Source organism: Anolis sagrei, chromosome X (assembly GCF_037176765.1).
Source record: "Anolis sagrei isolate rAnoSag1 chromosome X, rAnoSag1.mat, whole genome shotgun sequence".
NCBI classification, from domain to species: domain Eukaryota; kingdom Metazoa; phylum Chordata; class Lepidosauria; order Squamata; family Dactyloidae; genus Anolis; species Anolis sagrei.
The window spans coordinates 79,431,912-79,452,164 of record NC_090034.1 but is presented as its reverse complement, the minus strand read 5'-3'; the positions used below and the strand labels follow the sequence as shown (position 1 = coordinate 79,452,164).

Sequence of the window (20,253 nt, the reverse complement as noted above, 5' to 3'; positions counted from 1 at the left end):
GTCCAAGATCACACCCAAGCTGCGAACCTGCATCTTCAGGGGGAGTGTAACCCCCCAACAAGTCCTGAAGCATGGACTGGTTGGATCTTCTTACGGTCCAAGGCACTCTCGGAACTTTCCTCCAACACCACAGTTTAAAAGCATCTGTCTTCCTTCACTCAGCCTTCCCTAAGGTCCAGCTCTCGCATCCATAGGTGACTATGGGGAATACCATTGCTCTGACTATGCGGATCTTCTTTGCAAGTGTGATGTCTCTACTTTTCACTATTTTATTGAGATTGGTCATTGCTCTCCTCCCAAGAAGTAAGCAGTACTGTCTCTTTTTCTCTTGAAAGCAACACCCAGGTGCCATGCCTTTATTATATCTATTAGGCGTGTGCAATTTTTTATTAGTCATCGTAAGACGTATCAAATTCGTTAAATTCGTACTTACGACGCAATATCCAATACGTGCGCCAAAAATTTAAGAATCAAAATTTACCCAATACTTTTGTTTGAATTCTGTAAATCTCGGAAGCCTCTCAAAGTCAGCTTCATGCTCTCTATGTGAGGCTGCCTTTGAAGATAGTTTGGAAGCTGCAACCGGTGCAGAGATCGGCGGCCACATTACTAACTGGGGTGCCGTGCAGGGAGCGGACAATCCCATGTTACAGCAGCTCCACTGGCTGCCGGTCTACTTCCAGGCTAAATACAAAGTGCAAATCATTACCTATAAAGCCCTAAACGGTTCAGGCCCAGACTGTCTGAAAAACCGCATCTCCTTGTATAAATCGGCACGAGCACTTCAGTGTGTGGTGGAGGCCTGACTCTTGGTCCACCCCGTCTCAAATATGGCTGGTGGGAATGAGAGAGGGGGCCTTCTCAGTGACCGCTCCCTGCCTCTGGAACTCTCTCCTGAAAGAACTAAAAATTGCTCCCTCTCTCCCCTCCTTTAAAAAGCTTTTAAAGACCTATTTGTGTAAGTTAGCTTACGAAGAGGAGGAGGATTATCGAAGGCTTTCATGGCCAGAATCACGGGTTGCTGTGAGTTTTCTGGGCTGTCTGGCCATTTTCTAGAAGCATTCCCTCCTGATGTTTTGCCCGCATCTATAGCAGGCATCCTCAAAGGTCTGCCATAGAAGTGGGCAGGAGAGAATGCTTCTGGAACATGGCCATACAGACCAGAAAACACAGCAACCCAGGAGGAGGATTAATATATCTGACCCATACTCCCGCCCTGACAACGGATATTTTTCCTCAGCTAGTTGATATGTTACGTTATATGCTATATCTTGTAATATATTGCTCTTTTAAGGTATTGTATATTAATTAGTCTGATTTTTTGTGTATTATGTTCATTGAGCCAATCCTTGTTTGATTGTTATAAGTTATATTGAGTTTGCCATCTTGTTATTACTGTAAACCTCCCTGAGTCCCTTTAGGAAGAGAGGGTGGATTATAACTAAAGTATTATTATTATTATTATTAGAGCCCCCGGAGGCACAGTGGGTTAAACCCCTGTGTCGGCAGGACTGAAGACCGACAGGTCACAAGTTCGAATCCGGAGAGAGGCGAATGAGCTCCCTCTATCAGCTCCAACTCCTTATGCGGGGACATGAGAGAAGCCTCCCACAAGAATGATAAATTGTTGTTTTATTGTTTTAACTGTTGACCATTTATTACTGTTTTTATATGTTATTGTATTTGTGTGCGCACCAAGATGTGCCTTTTTGTAAGCTGCCCTGAGTCCCCCCTCAGGGGTTGAGAAGGGCGGGGTAGAAGTATACGAAATAAATAAATAAATAAATAAAAAACATCAAATCATCCAGGCGTCCCCTGGGCAACGTCCTTGCAGACGGCCAATTCTCTCACACCAGGAGCGACTTGCAGTCACTCCTGACACGACAAAAATTATTGTTATTATTCTTATTCTTATTCTTATTCTTATTATGTATAGAAATGTAGCTTTAATGTGCATTTTTTATAGAAATGTGTATGTTCGTTGAATTTTTGCATTGCTCATGTTTTTTAATTGTGTTGTAACCCGCCTTGAGCTGCAGGGAGAGGTGTGTAAGAAATAAAATCATTATTGTTTTTGTTGTTGTTATCATCTACTTTCGGGAGCCCCCAGTGTTGCAGCAGGTTAAACTGCTGAGTTGCTGAACTTGCTGACCAAAAGGCCAGCGGTTTCAATTCAGGAGTGGTGTGAGCTCCCACTGTTAGCCCCACCTTCTGCCAACCTAGCAGTTTGAAAACATGCAAATGTGAGTAGATCAATAGGTACTGCTTCTGTGGGAAGGTAACGGCACTCCATGCAGTCATGCTGGCCACATGACCCTGGAGGTGTCTGTGGACAGTGCTGGCTCTTTGGCTTAGAAATGGAGATGAGCACCACTCTCCAGAGTTGGGCACGACTAGACTTAATGTCAAGGGGAAACCTTTACTTTCTGGATGAAGAATTCTTTTTATTCAACTCCAATTTATGCTCAATTAATTCTTCCCTTTCCTTCTTTATCTTGTTGTAAAATGTTTGTACTTTGTCGCATTCCCACCACATATGCATATAGGAACCAATTTCTCTGCATCTGTGCCAACATAATTTTGGGGCTGATTTAGTTACGTGAGCTAATTTAATTGGGGTTCCATACCATTTGGTTAATATTTTCCTTTATGCACTTGATTTCCACTCTCCTGTGAGAAGTAGTGGATATAATCCTCAGGATCTGGCATGCCTGAATATCAGATTCTATCCTTTATATGCAGGGATTCCAAAGGTGCTTCGTCTGCCTCCAAAAAGCTGCACCTGGAGATCAGGAAAGAAAGGTATGGGGGCTTTTTACACCTCGAATTGTCTTTTTATAGTGCGCCGTCTTTCCCTTTCCATGGCCCTGTTTGCAACTTGTGTCTTCTTTGCTTCCGTATAAAGGAGAGATTCAGAAGACTCACTCTCTTCCATGGTGGCCTCCTCTTCCTCTCCTTCCTCTCCCAGGAGATTGTCTGGAGACAGGTAAGCCCATCTTTTAGCTGTGATAATATCACATATTTCTGATTTTTTTAAAAATTGCACTTAAGTTAATTTGGCAAGCTTGGAGAAGTTTTTTCCATAGTTGCAGTCCAGTAAGGTTATTTTAACAACTTCTCAAAAGGCACAGAGTCTTCGCCGTCTGACCCCTTCTTGTTCCTTTTCCCTTTTTTTGCATTTTGACACAAAACACCAAATTGCATTGTAATCCATTAAATATAAATAAATATGGGGCTGCTGGAGTCGGGAGTTGAGTGGTAAAGGCTGCCACAGTCAGGTGTTTTGACCTTCTAAAAAAGGAGAAAGTAGGTGGAGGAACAAGAGAATGTGGCAACACCTTTAACGTAAACTCATTTTTGTTTTAGCATAAGATGGACCTGCCTTAAAATCACTCAGAAAGTCCTCAAAGGCATGAAAGCATGCAAAAGGCATTCCCCTTGAGCACTTTTATGCTTGCTTTCTTCTGTTGTCACTTTCAGAAGGGCACCTAGTTTATGGAGAGGGGGAGGACTAGCATATCTTACACACATTCTCGCCCAGACATAGGACACCTGTCTCAGCCTGATGATGTAATACATTATACTATACTATTAATGTATTGTGTTTAATTGGTTTGACTTCTTGTGTTTATGGTGTTTATTTAGTTTAACCCTCGGTTCTGGTTGTTTATAAGTCTTTTGAGTCTATTTATTACAGTAGAGTCTCGCTTATCCAATCTTTGCTCATCCAGCCTTCTGTATGATCCAACGCAGTCTGCCTCCCGCCCGGATCCACAGCTGTTTCAATACATTGCGATGTTTTGGTGCTAAATTTGTAAATACAGTAATTACCACATAACAGTACCATGTATTGAATTGCTTTTTCTTAATGTCAGGTGAAACCTTTACCTTTATCTAAGAAGCAGCATTTGGTGATTGGCCATAATAATAATAATAATAATAATAATTATTATTATTATTATTATTTTATTTCTTACTTGCCTGTCCTCATGGCTTGAGGTGGTTTGCAAAATAGTTAAGCCACATAATTATTTTAAATGTTCTTTAAAATGCACATAGTAAAATGTATTTCTTTAGAATACACAGAACAAAGATTAAAACACAGGATGCACATTTAAAATTTATGATTAAAACTGGCTGGATGTGCATGCATTCTTACAATGAATGGTGTCTAAGAATTGATAAAATATGATATTATTATTAGGCTTGTACATGGATTCTTTTTGGATGTTTGCCTTCAGCTTGTTCGGAAGCCCGTAATGGCATGGGCTCCGCCGCCATTTTTTTTTTTACCGGATGCAACAAAACAGTGGTTGCCAAAAACCTGCTGCTTTTGGTTTCTTTTGGTTACATGGTCAGTGTGGGGAGAGGGGCAGCTGCTAGAAGGAAAAGGATCCCAGGAAGCAAAGCTTCTTAAGCCTTTTATTAAACCCGGTCTCTTCTACAGACAGAAGGGAAAGGATCCCAGGAAGCGAGATTTCTTAACTTTGATGCTTTTAATCCAGCTCTTAATGAAGGAGACTAGGATGCGGAACAATGGCTTCAAACTACAAGAGAGGAGATTCCATCTGAACATGAGGAAGAACTTCCTGACTGTGAGAGCCGTTCAGCAGTGGAACTCTCTGCCCCGGAGTGTGGTGGAGGCTCCTTCTTTGGAAGCTTTTAAACAGAGGCTGGATGGCCATCTGTCAGGGGTGATTTGAATGCAATATTCCTGCTTCTTGGCAGGGGGTTGGACTGGATGGCCCATGAGGTCTCTTCCAACTCTTTGATTCTTTGATTCTATGATTCTATGAAGGATATAAGGACAAGCGATTCTTAAAATGACGGGAAGGGGAGCCTGGGAAGTCCCCTCTCCCCCATAATGTTCCAGATAGGAAATAAATCTTTCCGCTTCCCAGATAGAAAACAGATTTCTGTCCTCCTGAATTCTGGAGGCTCCCGAAAGACAGATTGGTACCCCCCACGGAAATCCAGGACACCGAAATGGATTGCAGTTTACCCGGATTGCTCAACCCTAATTATTACTATTACTATTATTATTATTATTATTATTATTATTATTATTACTATTACTATTATATTGAGGTTGAATTTAGACTAGGACTGTGGTTAAGGAGGGCCCATGCCTGGTAAGTGTTTACACTAAAGCCCAAAGTTCCCAATTGAACACACTCAGCAGGAGTGCAAGCAGTCACAGCTGTTTATTTGCAATCCATCCAGAAAGCATGCCGGTATGGCTAGCACCAAAATGTCCAAGCATATGCTTTGAGCTGTCCCCGGTGGATTTATTACGATGGTTCAAACTCGCAGTTTTTACCAACGTCTACCTATGTGAAGACCTGTCACTTGCTGCCTCTTTCAGATCCAGTGGCAAGCCTAAGCTTGAGAGTCCCAAGTCACCCACCAGCCCAATGACTCCGACATTTGCTTCTTCCGTCTGCTTCTTGGCGTCTTGTTATCTGACCGGAGACTCTGTCCGGGACAAATGCATTGAAATGATTTCCGCAGCTCTCAAAATGGATGGTGAGAATAAAAATTAGCTCTGCTTTGCCTTGGGAAATATTTCAAATGTTGGATGCTCCAATTCATAGTTACAAATGAGAAAAGCAACCAGAAAGGCATTATTTAGCCTTTTAGGTGGGACCATGTGCTATGCTTTTTTTCCTTGTGGCTTCAGCGCTTAGATTACCATATATACCAGGCCTAGGCAACCTGGGCCCTCCCTCCAGGTGTTTTGGACTTCAACTCGCACAACTCCTAACAACTGGTAGGCTGTTAGAAATTGTGGGAGTTGAAGTCCAAAACACCTGGAGGGCCCAAATTTGCCCATGCCTGGTATATAATCATATATATAAGTCGACGGCAGGTTTTAAAGCGAAACTTATGGATTTTGATATGACCTGTGGATAAGTCAAGGGTCATTTTTTTCAAATATTCCACCACCATTTTCTCACCTGTAAATGAAAAAAACCACAAGCAGTTTTCATGTGTTTTGTGTGTGCGTGTGTGCAAAACATACAACCCACTTCAAATATGGACTTTAAACATTGAAAGTAGGGAACCCAATATAAAATATACAGTTGCCTTCCATATCCATGGATTCTGTATCCATTGATTCACACACACTTACACATACACACACATACATACATAGGGACACCATTTTAATATGCTAGTGTATATAATGGGATTTGAGCATCCATAGATTTTGGTATCTATGGAAGTCCTGGAATCAAACTTCAGCAAATAACAAGGGTCCACTGTACCGATATATATATATATATATATATATAGACACACACACACACATACATACATATATACACACACACTAGCCGTCCCCTGCCACACATTGCTGTGGCCCAGTCTGGTGTTCTGGAAAATAAAGTAATGAGAAAGTGTTAGTTTTTAATATAAGTAATGTCTTTATGCTTGTGGGTAAACAGTATTTCTTGTTGTTTCTTTCTCAGTGTTGATGTGGAGATTGTCTGCTTTACCTACTCTGGAACATGCAACATATCATTGTTTTCATGTGTTTTGTGTGTGTGTGCGTGTGTGTGCAAAACATACAACCCACTTCAAATATGGACTTTAAACATTGAAAGTAGGGAACCCAATATAAATTATACAGTTGCCTTCCATACCCATGGATTCTGTATCCATTGATTCACACACACACATACAGACACATACAAACACACACACATACATACATACATACACACACACACACATATATATACAAACACACACACAAGCCGTCCCCTGCTACGCATTGCTGTGGCCCAGTCTGGTGTTCTGGAAAATAAATTCTTGTTGTTTCTTTCTCAGTGTTGATGTGGAGATTGTCTGCTTTACCTACTCTGGAACATGCAACATATCATTGTTCTTCTTCAGGGGTCCCTTTCAAATCTGTGATACTATATCTCTCACTGTGTGTGAATCATATATCTATATCTATGGCTGGATGGCTCTTTGTCAGAAGGGCTTTGATTACATTTTCTTGCCCTGGTGAAGGGAGTTGGACTGGATGGACTTAAGTATTTTCTGTTGGTGATGGGGGTTCTGTGTGGGAAGTTTGGCCCAATTCTGTCGTTTGTAGGGTTCAGAATGTTTTTTGATTGTAGGTGAACTATAAATCCCAGTAACTTCAACTCCCAAATGTCAAGGTCTATTTCCCCCAAACTCCATGTTCATATTTGGGCATATGGAATGTTTGTGCCAAATTTGGTCCAGATCCATCATTGTTTGAGTCCACAGTGTTCTCTGGATGTAGGTGAACTACAACTCCCTAACTCAAGGTCAATGTCCACCAAACCCTTCTAGTGTTTTCTGTTGGTCATGGGAATCCTGTATACCACGTATGGTTCAATTCCATCACTGATGGAGTTCAGAATGCTCTTTGATTGTAGGTGAACTATAAATCCCAAGAACTACAACTCCCAAATGACAAAATAATTTTTTCTTGAGTGAAAGACATACATTGGGTTGTTAGGTGTATGCTGTCCAAATTTGGTGTCAATTCGTCCAGTGGTTTTTGAGTTCTGTTAATCCCACAAACGAACATTACATTTTTATTTAAATAGATATATATATTTCATGTAGTTTACTTTTCCTGATTCTTTGCATCTTTTTCTCTTTGCAGATGATTACAAGGAGTTTGGAATCAATTGTGATAAGATGGCAGCCGAAATAGAAGATCATATCCTGTAGATGGTTGAATTGCTCAGGTGTCAGTATAAGCTAGAATAGAGCTGGGGGAATGTGGGACTTTCCAGATGTTGGTGGGACAATACTCTTACAATCTCCCACCATTGGTCAGCCTGGCTAAGGCTTATGGCAAGTATCATCCAACACTGTCTGAAGGTCTACACTAGGGGTCCTCAAACTTTTTAAACCGGGGGCCAGTTCACTGTCCCATAGACCGTTGGAGGGCCGGACTATAGTTTTTGTAAAAAAAAAAAATCAATAAAAAAATTCCTATGCACATTGTACATATCTTATTTTGCTGTGTGGAAGGGCCCTTAGAGGGGGTTCTTTCTAGCCCTCTTTAGGCAGTAATTCCAGGAGCAGAGAATGGGAAATCTTCCTATTTCTAGTCTGAACAAAATCTGGCTACCAGTATTAAAAAAAACTCTAAAATTATAACTGTAAATAAAGAACAACGCTCAAACACAGGGGAACTCCAGACAAGATACAATCAGGGCCAGCTAATCACCTCTCAACAAAGGATTCTCCCTAAAAACTGTCAGGCTATGAAATGGTAATCAAGGTGGCCAATTGAAACATTCATACCTACCCTACTTCCAACAGACAAGAGTTCTTTCTCCCACCCTGGATCTTCCACAATTTTCCTAGTTAAAAGTTTTCCTCTGACATGATGTCCAGTCGTGTCTGACTCTGGGGTGTGGTGCTCATCTGCATTTCTAAGTCGAAGAGCCGGCATTGTCCGTAGACACCTCCAAGGTCATGTGGCCAGCATGACTGCATGGAGCACCGGGGCAGCCTCCCTTGGCTGGCTCACGCTGCCCATTGGGCCTAATGGGCAGCGTGAGCCTGCCAAGGGAGGAGCAGCCCCGCGTGGCCTACTCGCGTGTAAAGCACATTGCGAGGTGCTTTACGCGTGAGTAGGCCACACAGAGCAGCTTTCCTTGGCTAGCTCACACTGCCCATCGGGCCTGGTGGATAGCGTGAGCCTGCCAAGGGAGGAGCAGCCCCGTGTGGCTTACTTGCATGTAAAGCACCTTGCGAGTAGGCCACGTGGAGCAGCTGCCCTTGCCTGGCTCACGCTGCCCATCGGGCCTGACGGATAGTGTGAGCCTGCCAAGGGAGGAGCAGCCCCGCGCGGCCTACTTACGCGTAAAGCACCTTGCGAGGTGCTTTACAGGCGAGTAGGTCACGCGGAGCAGTTGCCCTTGGCTGGCTCACGCTGCCCATCGCGCCTGACAGATAGCGTGAGCCAGCCAAGGGACGGGCACTGGGGGGGGGGGCTCCTCCTCCGTGGGCTGGATAAGTGCCCTTGGTGGGCCGGAATTGGCCCGCGGGCCGTAGTTTGGGGACCCCTGGTCTACACATTCTTCAATAGCGAGACAGAAAAAATGTCATTGTTGCCTTTGCTTGTAAGGGGATTATTGAATGTCAATATTGAGGATGCATTTTAAGACAGCAAGCTCAGAAATTTGGTTTGGTCCACACTATTAGGTAATCTGTGTAATTTGGAGATTCAACATTGCATAAACTAGAGGCAGTATTTCAGTGATCACCTTGTGGAGCCCCCGGTGGCGCAGTGGGTTAAACCCCTGTGCTGGCAGGACTGAAGACTGACAGGTCACAGGTTCGAATCCGGGGAGAGGTGAATGAGCTCCCTCTATCAGCTCCAGCTCCTCATGCGGGGACATGAGAGAAGCCTCCCATAAGGATGATAAAAACATCAAATCATCCGGGCGTCCCCTGGGCAACGTCCTTGCAGACGGCCAATTCTCTCACACCAGGAGTCACTCCTGACATGACCAAAAAAAAAAAAAGTGATCACTTTAGGCTTTCATTTCTTGCCTTGTAAAAAGCCAGCTTGTAGGAATCAAGTATGGGATCCCTGGACTCAAAATGACGCTAAGCTGCATCCCTTCTATTCTACTCCCCTTTACTTCATCTATTGTGTGCTTGCTCTGTGATTCCTTGACGTGAACACATATCTACCAGGAATTGAGGGGCACAGATATGAAGTACCGTAACAGAGTGAGGAGCCGGATCAGCAACCTGAAAGACCCCAAGAATCCCGGTTTGCGGAGGAATGTGCTTTGTGGAGCCATATCAGCCAGCCGCATTGCAAAGATGACAGCAGAAGTAAGCTTGCAGAACATGTTTATTAATGACCTGCATGGAAGTTCAGAGGGCATGCTTATTAAGTTTGCAGATGGGACCAAATTAGAAGGGAGAGCTAATACTCCAGAAGACAGGGTCAGAACTCAAAATGACCTTCACAGATTAGAGAGCTGATTGGCCAAAATCAAATAGTAACATATGACACTGATTCAGAAAATTGAAATGCAAAGATACAAAATGCGGGACTCCTAGCTCCACAACAGTCTATGTGAGAAAGATCTTGGGATCTTTGTGGACAGCAAGTTGAACATGAGCCAAGAGTATGAGGCAGCAGCTCAAAAAGCCAATGGGATTTTGGGCTACATCTAAAGTAGTCTAGTGTCCAGATTGAGGGAAGTCATTGTGTCTCTATTCCGCTTTAGTCCAACCTCTTTACCTGGAATCACCCTGTGTCCAATTCTGGGCACCACAAACTAAGCTGGAAGAAGTCCATTGAGGGGAACTAAAATGATCAAAGGTCTGGAGACCATGAATCATAGAACCATAGAGGAGGAATTCATGGTCTCCAGACCTTTGATCACGTGGAGCGTCTTAAAGATCTGGGTCTGTTTAGCCTGCAGAAGAGAAAGTTGAGAGGAGACATGAGAGCCATGTATAAATAGGTTTTATTTATCATGTCAGGGCAACCAGACCATTGTATTACATTCTAACAGAACAAAACAAACAAACAGATAAAAATACACAAAGTTTGCAAACTTGGTAGTTGATTAAATGTCCTTTGACTAGTAGCTGGCCACTTGGAGTGTGTCTGGTGTTACCGCAAAAAGGTCCTCCATTGTGCATGTAGCAGGGCTCAGGTTGCATCTCAGCAGGTGGTCAGTGGTTTGCTCTTCTCCAAACTCGCATGTCGTGGATTCCACTTTGTAGCCCCATTTCTTGAAGTTGGCTCTGCATCTCGTGGTGCCAGAGCGCAGTCTGTTCAGCGCCTTCCAAGTTGCCCAGTCTTCTCTGTGCCCAGAGGGGAGTCTCTCATTTGGTATCAGCCATTGATTGAAGTTCTGGGATTGAGCCTGCCACTTTTGGACTCTTGCTTGCTGAGGTGTTCCAGCGAGTGACAGAGTGTCGTAAGGAAGGGAAAGCAGGCTTGTTTTCTCCTGCTCTTGAAACTAGGAGCAATGGGTTCAAATGACAGGAAAGGAGATTCCATTGTACTTTAGAAAAACTTCTTGACTGTATGAGCTGTTCAACGGTGGAACTTCCTGCTTTAAGGTCCAGTGGAAGCTCCTTCCTTGGAAGCTTTTAAACAGAGGCTGGATGGCCATCTGGCGTGGATACTTTGATTATGCTATTCCTGCATGTCAGGGGGTTGGACTAGATGGCTTGTGTTGTCTCTTCCTACACTATGCTTCTATAATTCTGTGTTGGTTTAGAGCTTATCTTAAGCACATTGATCAAAGACCAAATGGTGCAGTAAAAAGGACTTACGTGATTAGCAGCAATTACTGGTTAGTGATAGAGCAAACAAACAAACTACAGATGTCTGATGGTGCTGCCTGCTCCTCCGCCATCTTTGCATCAATTCCAATCACACTTCTCAGTAATGATGATGATGATGTTGATAACAATAATTGGGTTGCTGTAAGTTTTTCAGGCTGTCTGGCCATGTTCCAGAAGCATTCTCTCCTGACATTTGGCCTGCATCTATGGCAGGTATCCTCAGATGTTGTGAGGTCTGTTGGAAACTAGCCATAGATGCAGGCGAAACGTCAGAAGAGAATGCTTCTGGAACATGGCTATACAGCCCAAAAACTTACAGCAATCCAGTGATTCCAGCGCTGAAAGCCTTCGACAATACAATAAAAATCTATATAAATAAAAATGTAATGTTTGTTTGTGGGATTAACATAACTCAAAAACCAGTGGATGGATTGACACCAAATTTGGACACAAGACACATATCAGGCCAACGAGTGACCATCACTCATAAAAACACCAAAAAACACAGCAGAAGAGACTTAAAAAGCGAAAAATAAAAATACCATACATACATATATATATATATATATATATATATGCGTATAATATATACGTGCACACACACACATATTATATATATATATATATATATATATATATATATATATGCAAACACATTTATTTATTTATTTATTTATTTATTTATTTATTTATTTATTTATTTACTATATTTGTATACCGCTCTTTTCAGCCCTCAGGGCGACTCAGAGCGGTTAACAATAGCAAATACAATACTTAAACATGATAAAAACAGTTAAGTACAATTTAAAAGTATAACATTATGACAATCAATAAACATAACATCTCATCTCGTCTCTTAGTTAAAATCAAGATCCAGTCTCATAATCTGATTGTTCCACATTCCTATATTCGTTACACTGCCTATTCAAATACCTGCTCAAACAACCTTTCCTCCGAAATGCTAACAGGGAGGGGGCCGATCTAATTTCTGTGGGAAGGGTGTTCCACAGCCGAGGGGCCACCATTGAGAAGGCCATGTCTCTCGTCCCCGCCAACCGTACTTGTGATGCAGGCGGGACCAAGAACAGGGCTTCCCCAGACGATCTTAATATCCTAGCTGGTTTATAGGAGGAGATACGTTCGGACAGGTAAGTTGGGCCAGAACCGTTTAGGGCTTTATAGGCTAAGGCCAGCACTTTGACTTGTGCCCGGTAGCAATTGTGCCCAGTATATACACAAAAATATACACACATAAATACAGACTGGGCCACAGCAACGTGTGGCAGGGATGGCAGGGATGGCTAGTAATAATAATAATTTTATTTCTTACCCGCCTCTCTCTGCTATCCAAAGATATGTACATATACTAAAGGCACTGGGATTAGCACCAGAGTTTGGCAGTTTCTTTTTTCACAATTTCTGTCTTGGCTGAGGGACTCTCAGGGCTACAATACCAAAAAAGGAACTTTCAACGTTTTGCTTTGCTCACAATGTATACTTTGCTTTTACTCAGGCGATATAGAATTGTGTTGTACTAATTGTGTCTGATGTTTCAGGAATTCTGATCCTCTTGTGCATTTTTAGGAAATGGCTAGTGACGAGCTGAAGGAGCTGCGTAATGCCATGACCCAAGAGGCCATCCGAGAGCATCAGATGGCAAAGACGGGCGGCACCACCACTGACCTCTTCCAGTGTGGGAAATGCAAGAAGAAGAATTGCACATATAATCAGGTGTGCGAAGCTGGATGGGGAATTGAGATCTTTGAGTTTACAGGAAGAGCCCAGATATATTAGATTAGGAACAGAGTTTGCAGGTTTAATGAGAAGATGCTTCAGAACTTCAGGGTTCTTCACATAAATAGCTTTGAAGCTGAGATTAATATGGTTCAAGCACTTATTTTACAAACTACCTTAATGTACTATTTAGGGCTGTGCAAAATTATAGTTATTCCTCATAAATCAGATCAAATTAATTAAATTTGTGCATGCAAATCAATATTAGAAACATGCATGAAAGGGGGAGGAAATGTTAGAATCAAAACACTAATCAAAGCATTTTTGTTAAGATTCTGTAACATTCAGATGCCTCCCAAAGTCAGTTTAATTTTCAATATAAGCATTAAGCAACTTTGGCAACAAAAAAGCAATTGTTTGTTTAAAGTAAGACCCAGGCTGCTTTCTTTGACAGTCGCCATAAGGAAGGACAGCTGGGGTGGGACTAGCAGAGTTGGGCCGGAGACTGAGAACACAGCATTCTGGGAAATGTAGTTTGGGAAGGCAAGACCCCCTGTTGCAGAGAATGCAGAATGCAGTACTCAGCATCAGAAAACCCAATGAGGGATGCAGCAGTCAGCTGTTTAGAGTGAGTCTAATAATAATAATAAATACAATTATTGAATCTGCAAAGAGGACTAAAATAAGTAAGTAATAGTATAAATCTGTACTAAGTTGAAGTTCTATGGTTAATTGTGTGTCATATAAACACAGTTAGGCAGGCATTCAAGGAGATTGCTGTTGTGGCTTTGTGCGTGTGTGTGTGTGTGGGGGGGGGGTAATGTTTTTGTCTAAACTTTTAAAACTCCTCAAAAATCAGTAGATGTGTGAGTCTTTCTGAAAATTGGGGGGGGGGGGAATGATGCTCTTATTATCTTTTGCGTTGTATATACAATTCAAGTAGATAACTCTTGTAGTTTTTTTTATATATATATTGTTTGTAAAACAAATTCAAAAATTCTCCAAAAATTAGTGGATGTGTAACATTCTGAAACTTGGCGGGCTAACTAGAAAATGCGTGGAACAATATTAGCAAGTTTCATCGCGGTAGCTCTAAAAATGAGTGAGAAATGAACCCTTGAAGTTTCCCCATTTGCTCAATTACTTAACGAAAAGTAATGAAATTTCATTACTCTTGTTATGATAATGACATTTTTACTAACAATGCTTTAGAAACTTTGAGCCGCCCTGAGTCCCCTTCAGGGTGAGAAGGGCGGGATGTAAAAGCAGTAAACAAACAAACAAACACTTTCTTTCTTTATTATTTCATTTTTACTCCACCTTTCTTAACCAAGGGGACTCAAGGCAGCTTTACAGCTCCGGCAAAAATTCAATGCCGGTAAAAACTAACAATAAACAGTAAAAACATATCCCACAGTTAAAATGATTAACAGTTAATCAATAAAACACATAAAACAGTATACAGATTAAAAACATATAAGGTACATAGTTCCATTCACCCAATAACCTTGGTCAAATCCTTAATTCAGACTTTGTCGAAACCCGTAGTAACTTATTCTTCGAATGCTTGTATGCAAAGCCAAGTCTTTAGCTTTTTTCAGAAAGCCAGAAGAGATGGAGCCTGCCTGATGTCGCTGGGGCGGGAGTTCCACAGCCGAGGTGCCACCACTGAGAAGGCCCCATCTCTCGTCCCCAACCATCATGCTTGCGAAGAAGGTCGGACTGAGAGCAGGGCCTCCCCAGATGATCTAGTAGAAACGTTCTAGTAGAAATGAAACGCTGGTTCCCCCTAATTTTGTAATGAGATTTGAAACCTTTTTTTCATCCATTGCACCTTCCTGGTACTATTTAATGAGCCTCAATGATTGCAGTGATCTGAACAGGTGGTTTTCTGTTCCTTATATAACATTTAGATCCAGTCTTCTTCAATAGGGCACCGACCAGATGACTGGAGCTACAATTATCTTCCTGTCCATACTGACTGGAGCTGATGGGAGCTGTAGGGAGGGCATCCTGCCTAGTTCTCTGACCTTTCTTTTGTTAGCAGAAGTATGCAAATCAAGCAGATATTCTTCATTTACCTAATGCATTCACATTGTAGAAATCAGGTTGTCCTGATGTAGTTTAGCAGTGAAAAGTGACTTGCAGTTGAGTTGGGAATAAACCCTTTGAAATAGAGGCAGGATTTGCAACTCTCATTTTGCAGCTCATATTTGCTTAGAAAAGCAATAAATAAAATAAATAAAATAACAAAATAAAATAAACTTTATTTATATTCCGCCCTATCTTCCCGAGGGGACTCAAGGCAGATTCCAACACAAAAAGGCAAACGTGCAATGCCTGATACAGCAATAAATACACACCATCAAACCATCCAAACCCCAAAATAGACCAACATGTGCCAAAAATAAACTCACATATAAAACCAAATCGTAACATTTTCCTGATCTGAGTTGACTTTCTCCTTCAGGTGCAAACACGGAGTGCTGATGAGCCCATGACGACATTTGTCCTCTGCAATGAATGTGGGAACCGATGGAAGGTCTGTATTTTCCTGCATCCTTAAGAACCTACAGAAAGTAGTCTCTCTAGAAACCAGTTTCTTCTTTTTAGTTCTGTCTTATTTAATTGTTAAATCTCTTGATCCAGAGATTGGGAACTTCTTTTTTAGTTCTGGCCTAGCTCAACTAAGGTTAGAGCAGCACTTGGTTGAGCTTTCTTAGCTCTCAACCAACTCATCTAGGGGTTAGAGCAGCCCTTAGTTGAGCCTTCATAGATCTTGTCTAGTTTAACTAGGGGTTACAGCAGCCTTTAGTTGAGCCTTCATAGTTCTAGTTTAGCTCCACTAGGTATTAGACTAGCCCTTCGGTGAGCCTTCTTAGCTCTAGTTTGCTCCAGTAGGGATTAGAATAGCCCTTAGTTGAGCCTTCTTATCTCTAGTCCAGCTCCACTAGGGGTTAGAATAACCCTTAGTTGACCCTTCTTAGCTCCAGTCTCTCTCCACTAGGGATTAGAATAGCCCTTAGTTGAGCCTTCTTAGCTCTAGTCCAGTTCAACTAGGGGTTAGAAAAGCCCTTCGTTGACCCTTCTTAGCTCTAGTCTAGCTCCTCTAGGGGTTAGAATAGCCCTTAGTCGAGCCTTCCTAGCTCCAGTCTAGCTCCACTAGGGATTAGAATAGCCCTTAGTCAAACCTTCTTACCTCTATTCTAGCTCCACTAGGGGTTAAAATAGCCCTTCGTTGAGTCTTCGTAGCTCTAATCCAGCTCATCTAGGGGTTAGAATAGCCCCTAGTTGACCCTTCTTAATTCTAATCCATCTCATCTAGGGGTTACAACAGCTCTTAGTCTGGCAAATTAGCTGTAATCCTACACTGTACCGACAGAGTGTCCTACATGTAGTTCTGTGTCTGTCCCATGCCCAAAATGCACCTATCAACATTTAATAATGGAGAGGAGAAGGCACGCTGGCATCATCCCAGCTTCAGTTTGGAGAAGGGGGCTACAGCCATCTCTTAAAGCTCCAACAACTCACTGGAAATTCAGATAAGTTCAGCTAGCCCTTGCAGCTGCACACCCAGTGTAGTGGTGGTGGTAGTATTGTGCAAGAGATTAAGATTACCGCCTCTGTGATGTCCAAAGCAAGCAGGTCACCAACAGGGCTGTAGCTGCTGTGCCTCTCCTTTTGAGTGAACTCAAGGTTGGTGGTTCTCATTACGTCTGTCAGAAGTATCCACCCATTCCATGTTTTAAAGTGTTTTTGTAACTATCTCATAGTTAATGTATAGTGTTATATTTATAGTTAACTAAGTTGAATTAGATTTGAGTAATTTTGTAAACACCTCTCTGTCGCACCCATGGGGAAAAGGTGAGATAAAACAGATCTACCACTAGGGAGTGAATGAGTTTCAAGTGTAGACTTTAAAGTTACTGGATAATCTGTCTTTATTGTCCTGGCAACGAGCAACACTGTCCAGTTTTACTCCAGAAACAGCCTTAGACACAAATGAAAGTAAATAAAAGGAATTTATTTCAGCCAAAATAAATATAATGCAATAAGTGAAACAGAAAGTAGAATCCAGACAATAATGCACAGTCTTCAAGCAAACATAAAACAGAAGTCTTCACATCAGACAGAAATTAAAGTCTTTGATAAACAGGCTTACAAGTTGCATAAACAAATGTCCATAGCCAAGAGCCTACAGCAGGATCTGACACTGGAACGGAGACACGGTGCTTGGAGCAGGAACCCCCCTGAAGTAGGTCAGTTGCAGCCAGAACTGAGCCCCTGACTTTGCTGCTAATTTATAGCCCTGAACTTCCCGGCATAGCTGTCTCTAGCACTCGGTTCTCAACCTGGGGGTCGCGACCCTCAGGGGGGTCACTAGGCCATTTTCTGGGGGTCGCAAAGGCACCTCGGTTGGTCCCACCCCTCCGCTTCCTCAAAATGGCTGCCAGACCATGCCAGGGAAACAGCCAGGCTTTCCGGGTCAGCTCCTCCACCTTGCGCGAGGCGTCCCTCGCCTGCATCACTCTCCCGTCGGCAGGCAGGGGTGCGGAGCAGGTGAGGGCCCCTTGACGCAAGGCCTTGTGCCAGGTGTCCCTCGCCTGCATCGCTCTCCCGCTGGCAGGCAGGGCTGCGGGGCAGGCGAGGGACCCTTCGCGTAAGGCCTTGAGTTCAGAAGGGCACGGGGGCCAGGTGGAGGGCTACCCTCACGGCCTTGCCATTTGGGCAGCCTTTCTGCCCGGCCCCTGCTCACCCGAGCTCTTTGATGGCAGGGGAGCTATACATCCCAGTAGCTCCCAGATGCCAATGTCTATTTTCCCCAAACTCCACCAGTATTCACATTTGGGCACATTGAGTATCCGTGCCAAGTTAGGTCCATATCCATCATTGTTTTCTGGATGTAGGTGAACTACAACTCCAAAACTCAAGGTCAATGCTCACCAAACCCTTCCAGTATTTTTCGTTGGTCGTGGGAGTTCTGTGTGCCAAGTTTGGTCCAATTCCATTATTGGTGGAGTTCAAAATGCTCTTTGATTGTAGGTGAACTATAAATCCCAGCAACTACAACTCCCAAGTGACATAATCAATTCTCCCTCCAACCCCACCAGTATTCAAATTTGGGCATATTGGGTAAGGTAAGGTAAAAGTTTTCCCCTGACATTAAGTCCAGTCGTGTCCAACTCTGGGAGTTGGTGCTCAATTTCTAGGCCAAAGAGCCGGTGTTGTCCATAGACACTTCCAAGCTCATGTGGCTGACATGATGGCATGGAGCACTGTTGTTGGGTATTTGTGCCAAATTTGGTCCAGTTAATGAAAATACATCCTGCATTTCAGATATTTACATTATGATTCATAACAATAACACAATTACAATCAGGAAGTAGCAATAATAATAATTTTATGGTTGGGGGTCACCACAACGTGAGGCGCTGTATTATGGGGTCACGGCATTAGGAAGGTTGAGAACCACTGCTCTAGCATTTCTCTGCTAACCTAGCTGATCTCCTTCTGACTTCTTTCTCCCTTCAATGTTCCTAAAACATAGGGATTCTGATATGTCTGCCACCTTTTCTCCATCACTACTTAGCTCCAAATCCCCAAGCGCTGCATCTTTTTTATCCACCCTCAGAATCAGAATAGCAGTCCACAACAAATAGTGTTGGATGGGACTCCTGGAGATTGTATAGTTCAGATTCCAGTTATGTTTTTAAATCCCTGAAATGTTTTTAGGGAATGGTTTATAAATCCATTCAGAGGAAACAGGAACGCATCTAGCTATTCTGACAGCATGGCTCCTCCCCAGCTTCCAGTTATGTGTTACTGACGGTTGTATTTAGTTTTCAAATACCAGTCCGACCCCTCCTTGTGCTTTGCGCTCCCAACTTCATATTTTACATTTGAAATCTTTTACACTATATTATTTTCTTGCTAGAGGAAAAGGAGGCAGAGGAGGAAAGAAGCACAGAGAGAAAGAAAAAAGAACAATAAGGTGGTGGGGGAGATGAGGAAAGTAAAGCTTTCACTGACTTGTGTTTGAGTGAATGCTGTTTTTAAATTCCACATACATTTCAGAAGGCAGTGCTAACATAATTGCAGTTTTTCCTTTTTTTTTGTAATTTATGGTGACTGTGCTCTGTCTTGCAGTTTTGTTGATGCTCCATACGTTCGTATGCCAGCCATGGATGAAGAAAATGCTGCCCGGTGACAGCGGAAGAAAGCAAATAATCTTCCATGTTTGCTGAAAAAACAGAAAAAAGAGAGAAAATCCTTCACTTGGAGTTTCAATTTCTCTTAAATGCAATAGGAATGAATGAATCAGGGGAAGGATGATCTGGCAATGATTTTGGTGGTGCAGTGATGTGATGATGACAAGGCTGGCATTGTGTTCTGCAACTATAATGCGGAATTCTGTACTGAACACACATTTGAGACTTTTTGCTTCTTTTTCATCTTCTTTTAACAAATCCTACACCTTAAGATTGCAAAGATAGATTTGGAAGTACGGGCTTTGGACAATGTATTGCAAGCATTTCCACATTCAAGGGTGCAGGCGGTGTGTGCAGGATATCACCATTAAAAAAAAGTCTAGAGTGTGGTGCTTCAGTTGCCCTGCAGAACTTCTTGGCACAACTGGCAACAATTTAGTCAGCTCTTGGTGCAAATTCTAGGTAGCATTGAAAATACAAAGTTCTGATTTGGTTCTCAAAAGCTGAATCTCATACCAGGTGCAAGTAGAGGGTGCCACATATTTGGAGGCTGCTTTAGGACACTGACTTTCTAGCAAAGACCCAGGTGGATTGCACCCCAGGAGAAAGCAATGGCATCAGCCACATTGCCTCCACAATATCATAGAAGGCCAGGTCTTGTGTGTATGAAGAAGAAAGCATTCTCCAAGGTACAATTTCACTCCCTATGTTGTTATTGGTCTATCTTGTCCTGTGAAATTGCTTTATGCTGACGGAAAACACCGTGCCCCCAGTGGTGCAATGGGTTAAACCAGAGGTCCTCAAACTAACGCCCAGGGGCCAGGTATGGCCCTCCAAGGTCATTTACCCGGCCCTTGCTCAGGGTCAACCTAAGTCTGAAACGACTTGAAAGCACACAACAACAACAACAACAACGCTATCTCATCAGCCAAAAGTAGGCCCACACTTCCCACTGAAATACTAATAAGTTTATATTTGTTAAAATTGA

General features: G+C 42.7%; 1 protein-coding gene across 2 annotated transcripts in view; it reads left to right on the top strand.

Annotated features, from left to right (window-relative positions):
* Positions 1 to 19,662, top strand: part of TCEA3 (transcription elongation factor A3) — a 58,704-nt gene extending 39,042 nt beyond the window's left edge. For both annotated transcript variants that reach the window (XM_067460564.1, XM_067460563.1), the window contains 8 exons: positions 2,743 to 2,802; positions 2,906 to 2,986; positions 5,366 to 5,526; positions 7,649 to 7,710; positions 9,697 to 9,846; positions 12,907 to 13,053; positions 15,527 to 15,598; positions 19,204 to 19,662. In XM_067460564.1, coding sequence (XP_067316665.1) covers positions 2,743 to 2,802; positions 2,906 to 2,986; positions 5,366 to 5,526; positions 7,649 to 7,710; positions 9,697 to 9,846; positions 12,907 to 13,053; positions 15,527 to 15,598; positions 19,204 to 19,212 — 742 coding nt within the window. In that variant the 3' untranslated portion in view covers positions 19,213 to 19,662. The remainder of the gene's footprint in view (positions 1 to 2,742; positions 2,803 to 2,905; positions 2,987 to 5,365; positions 5,527 to 7,648; positions 7,711 to 9,696; positions 9,847 to 12,906; positions 13,054 to 15,526; positions 15,599 to 19,203) is intronic.
* Positions 19,663 to 20,253: the final 591 nt, after the last annotated feature.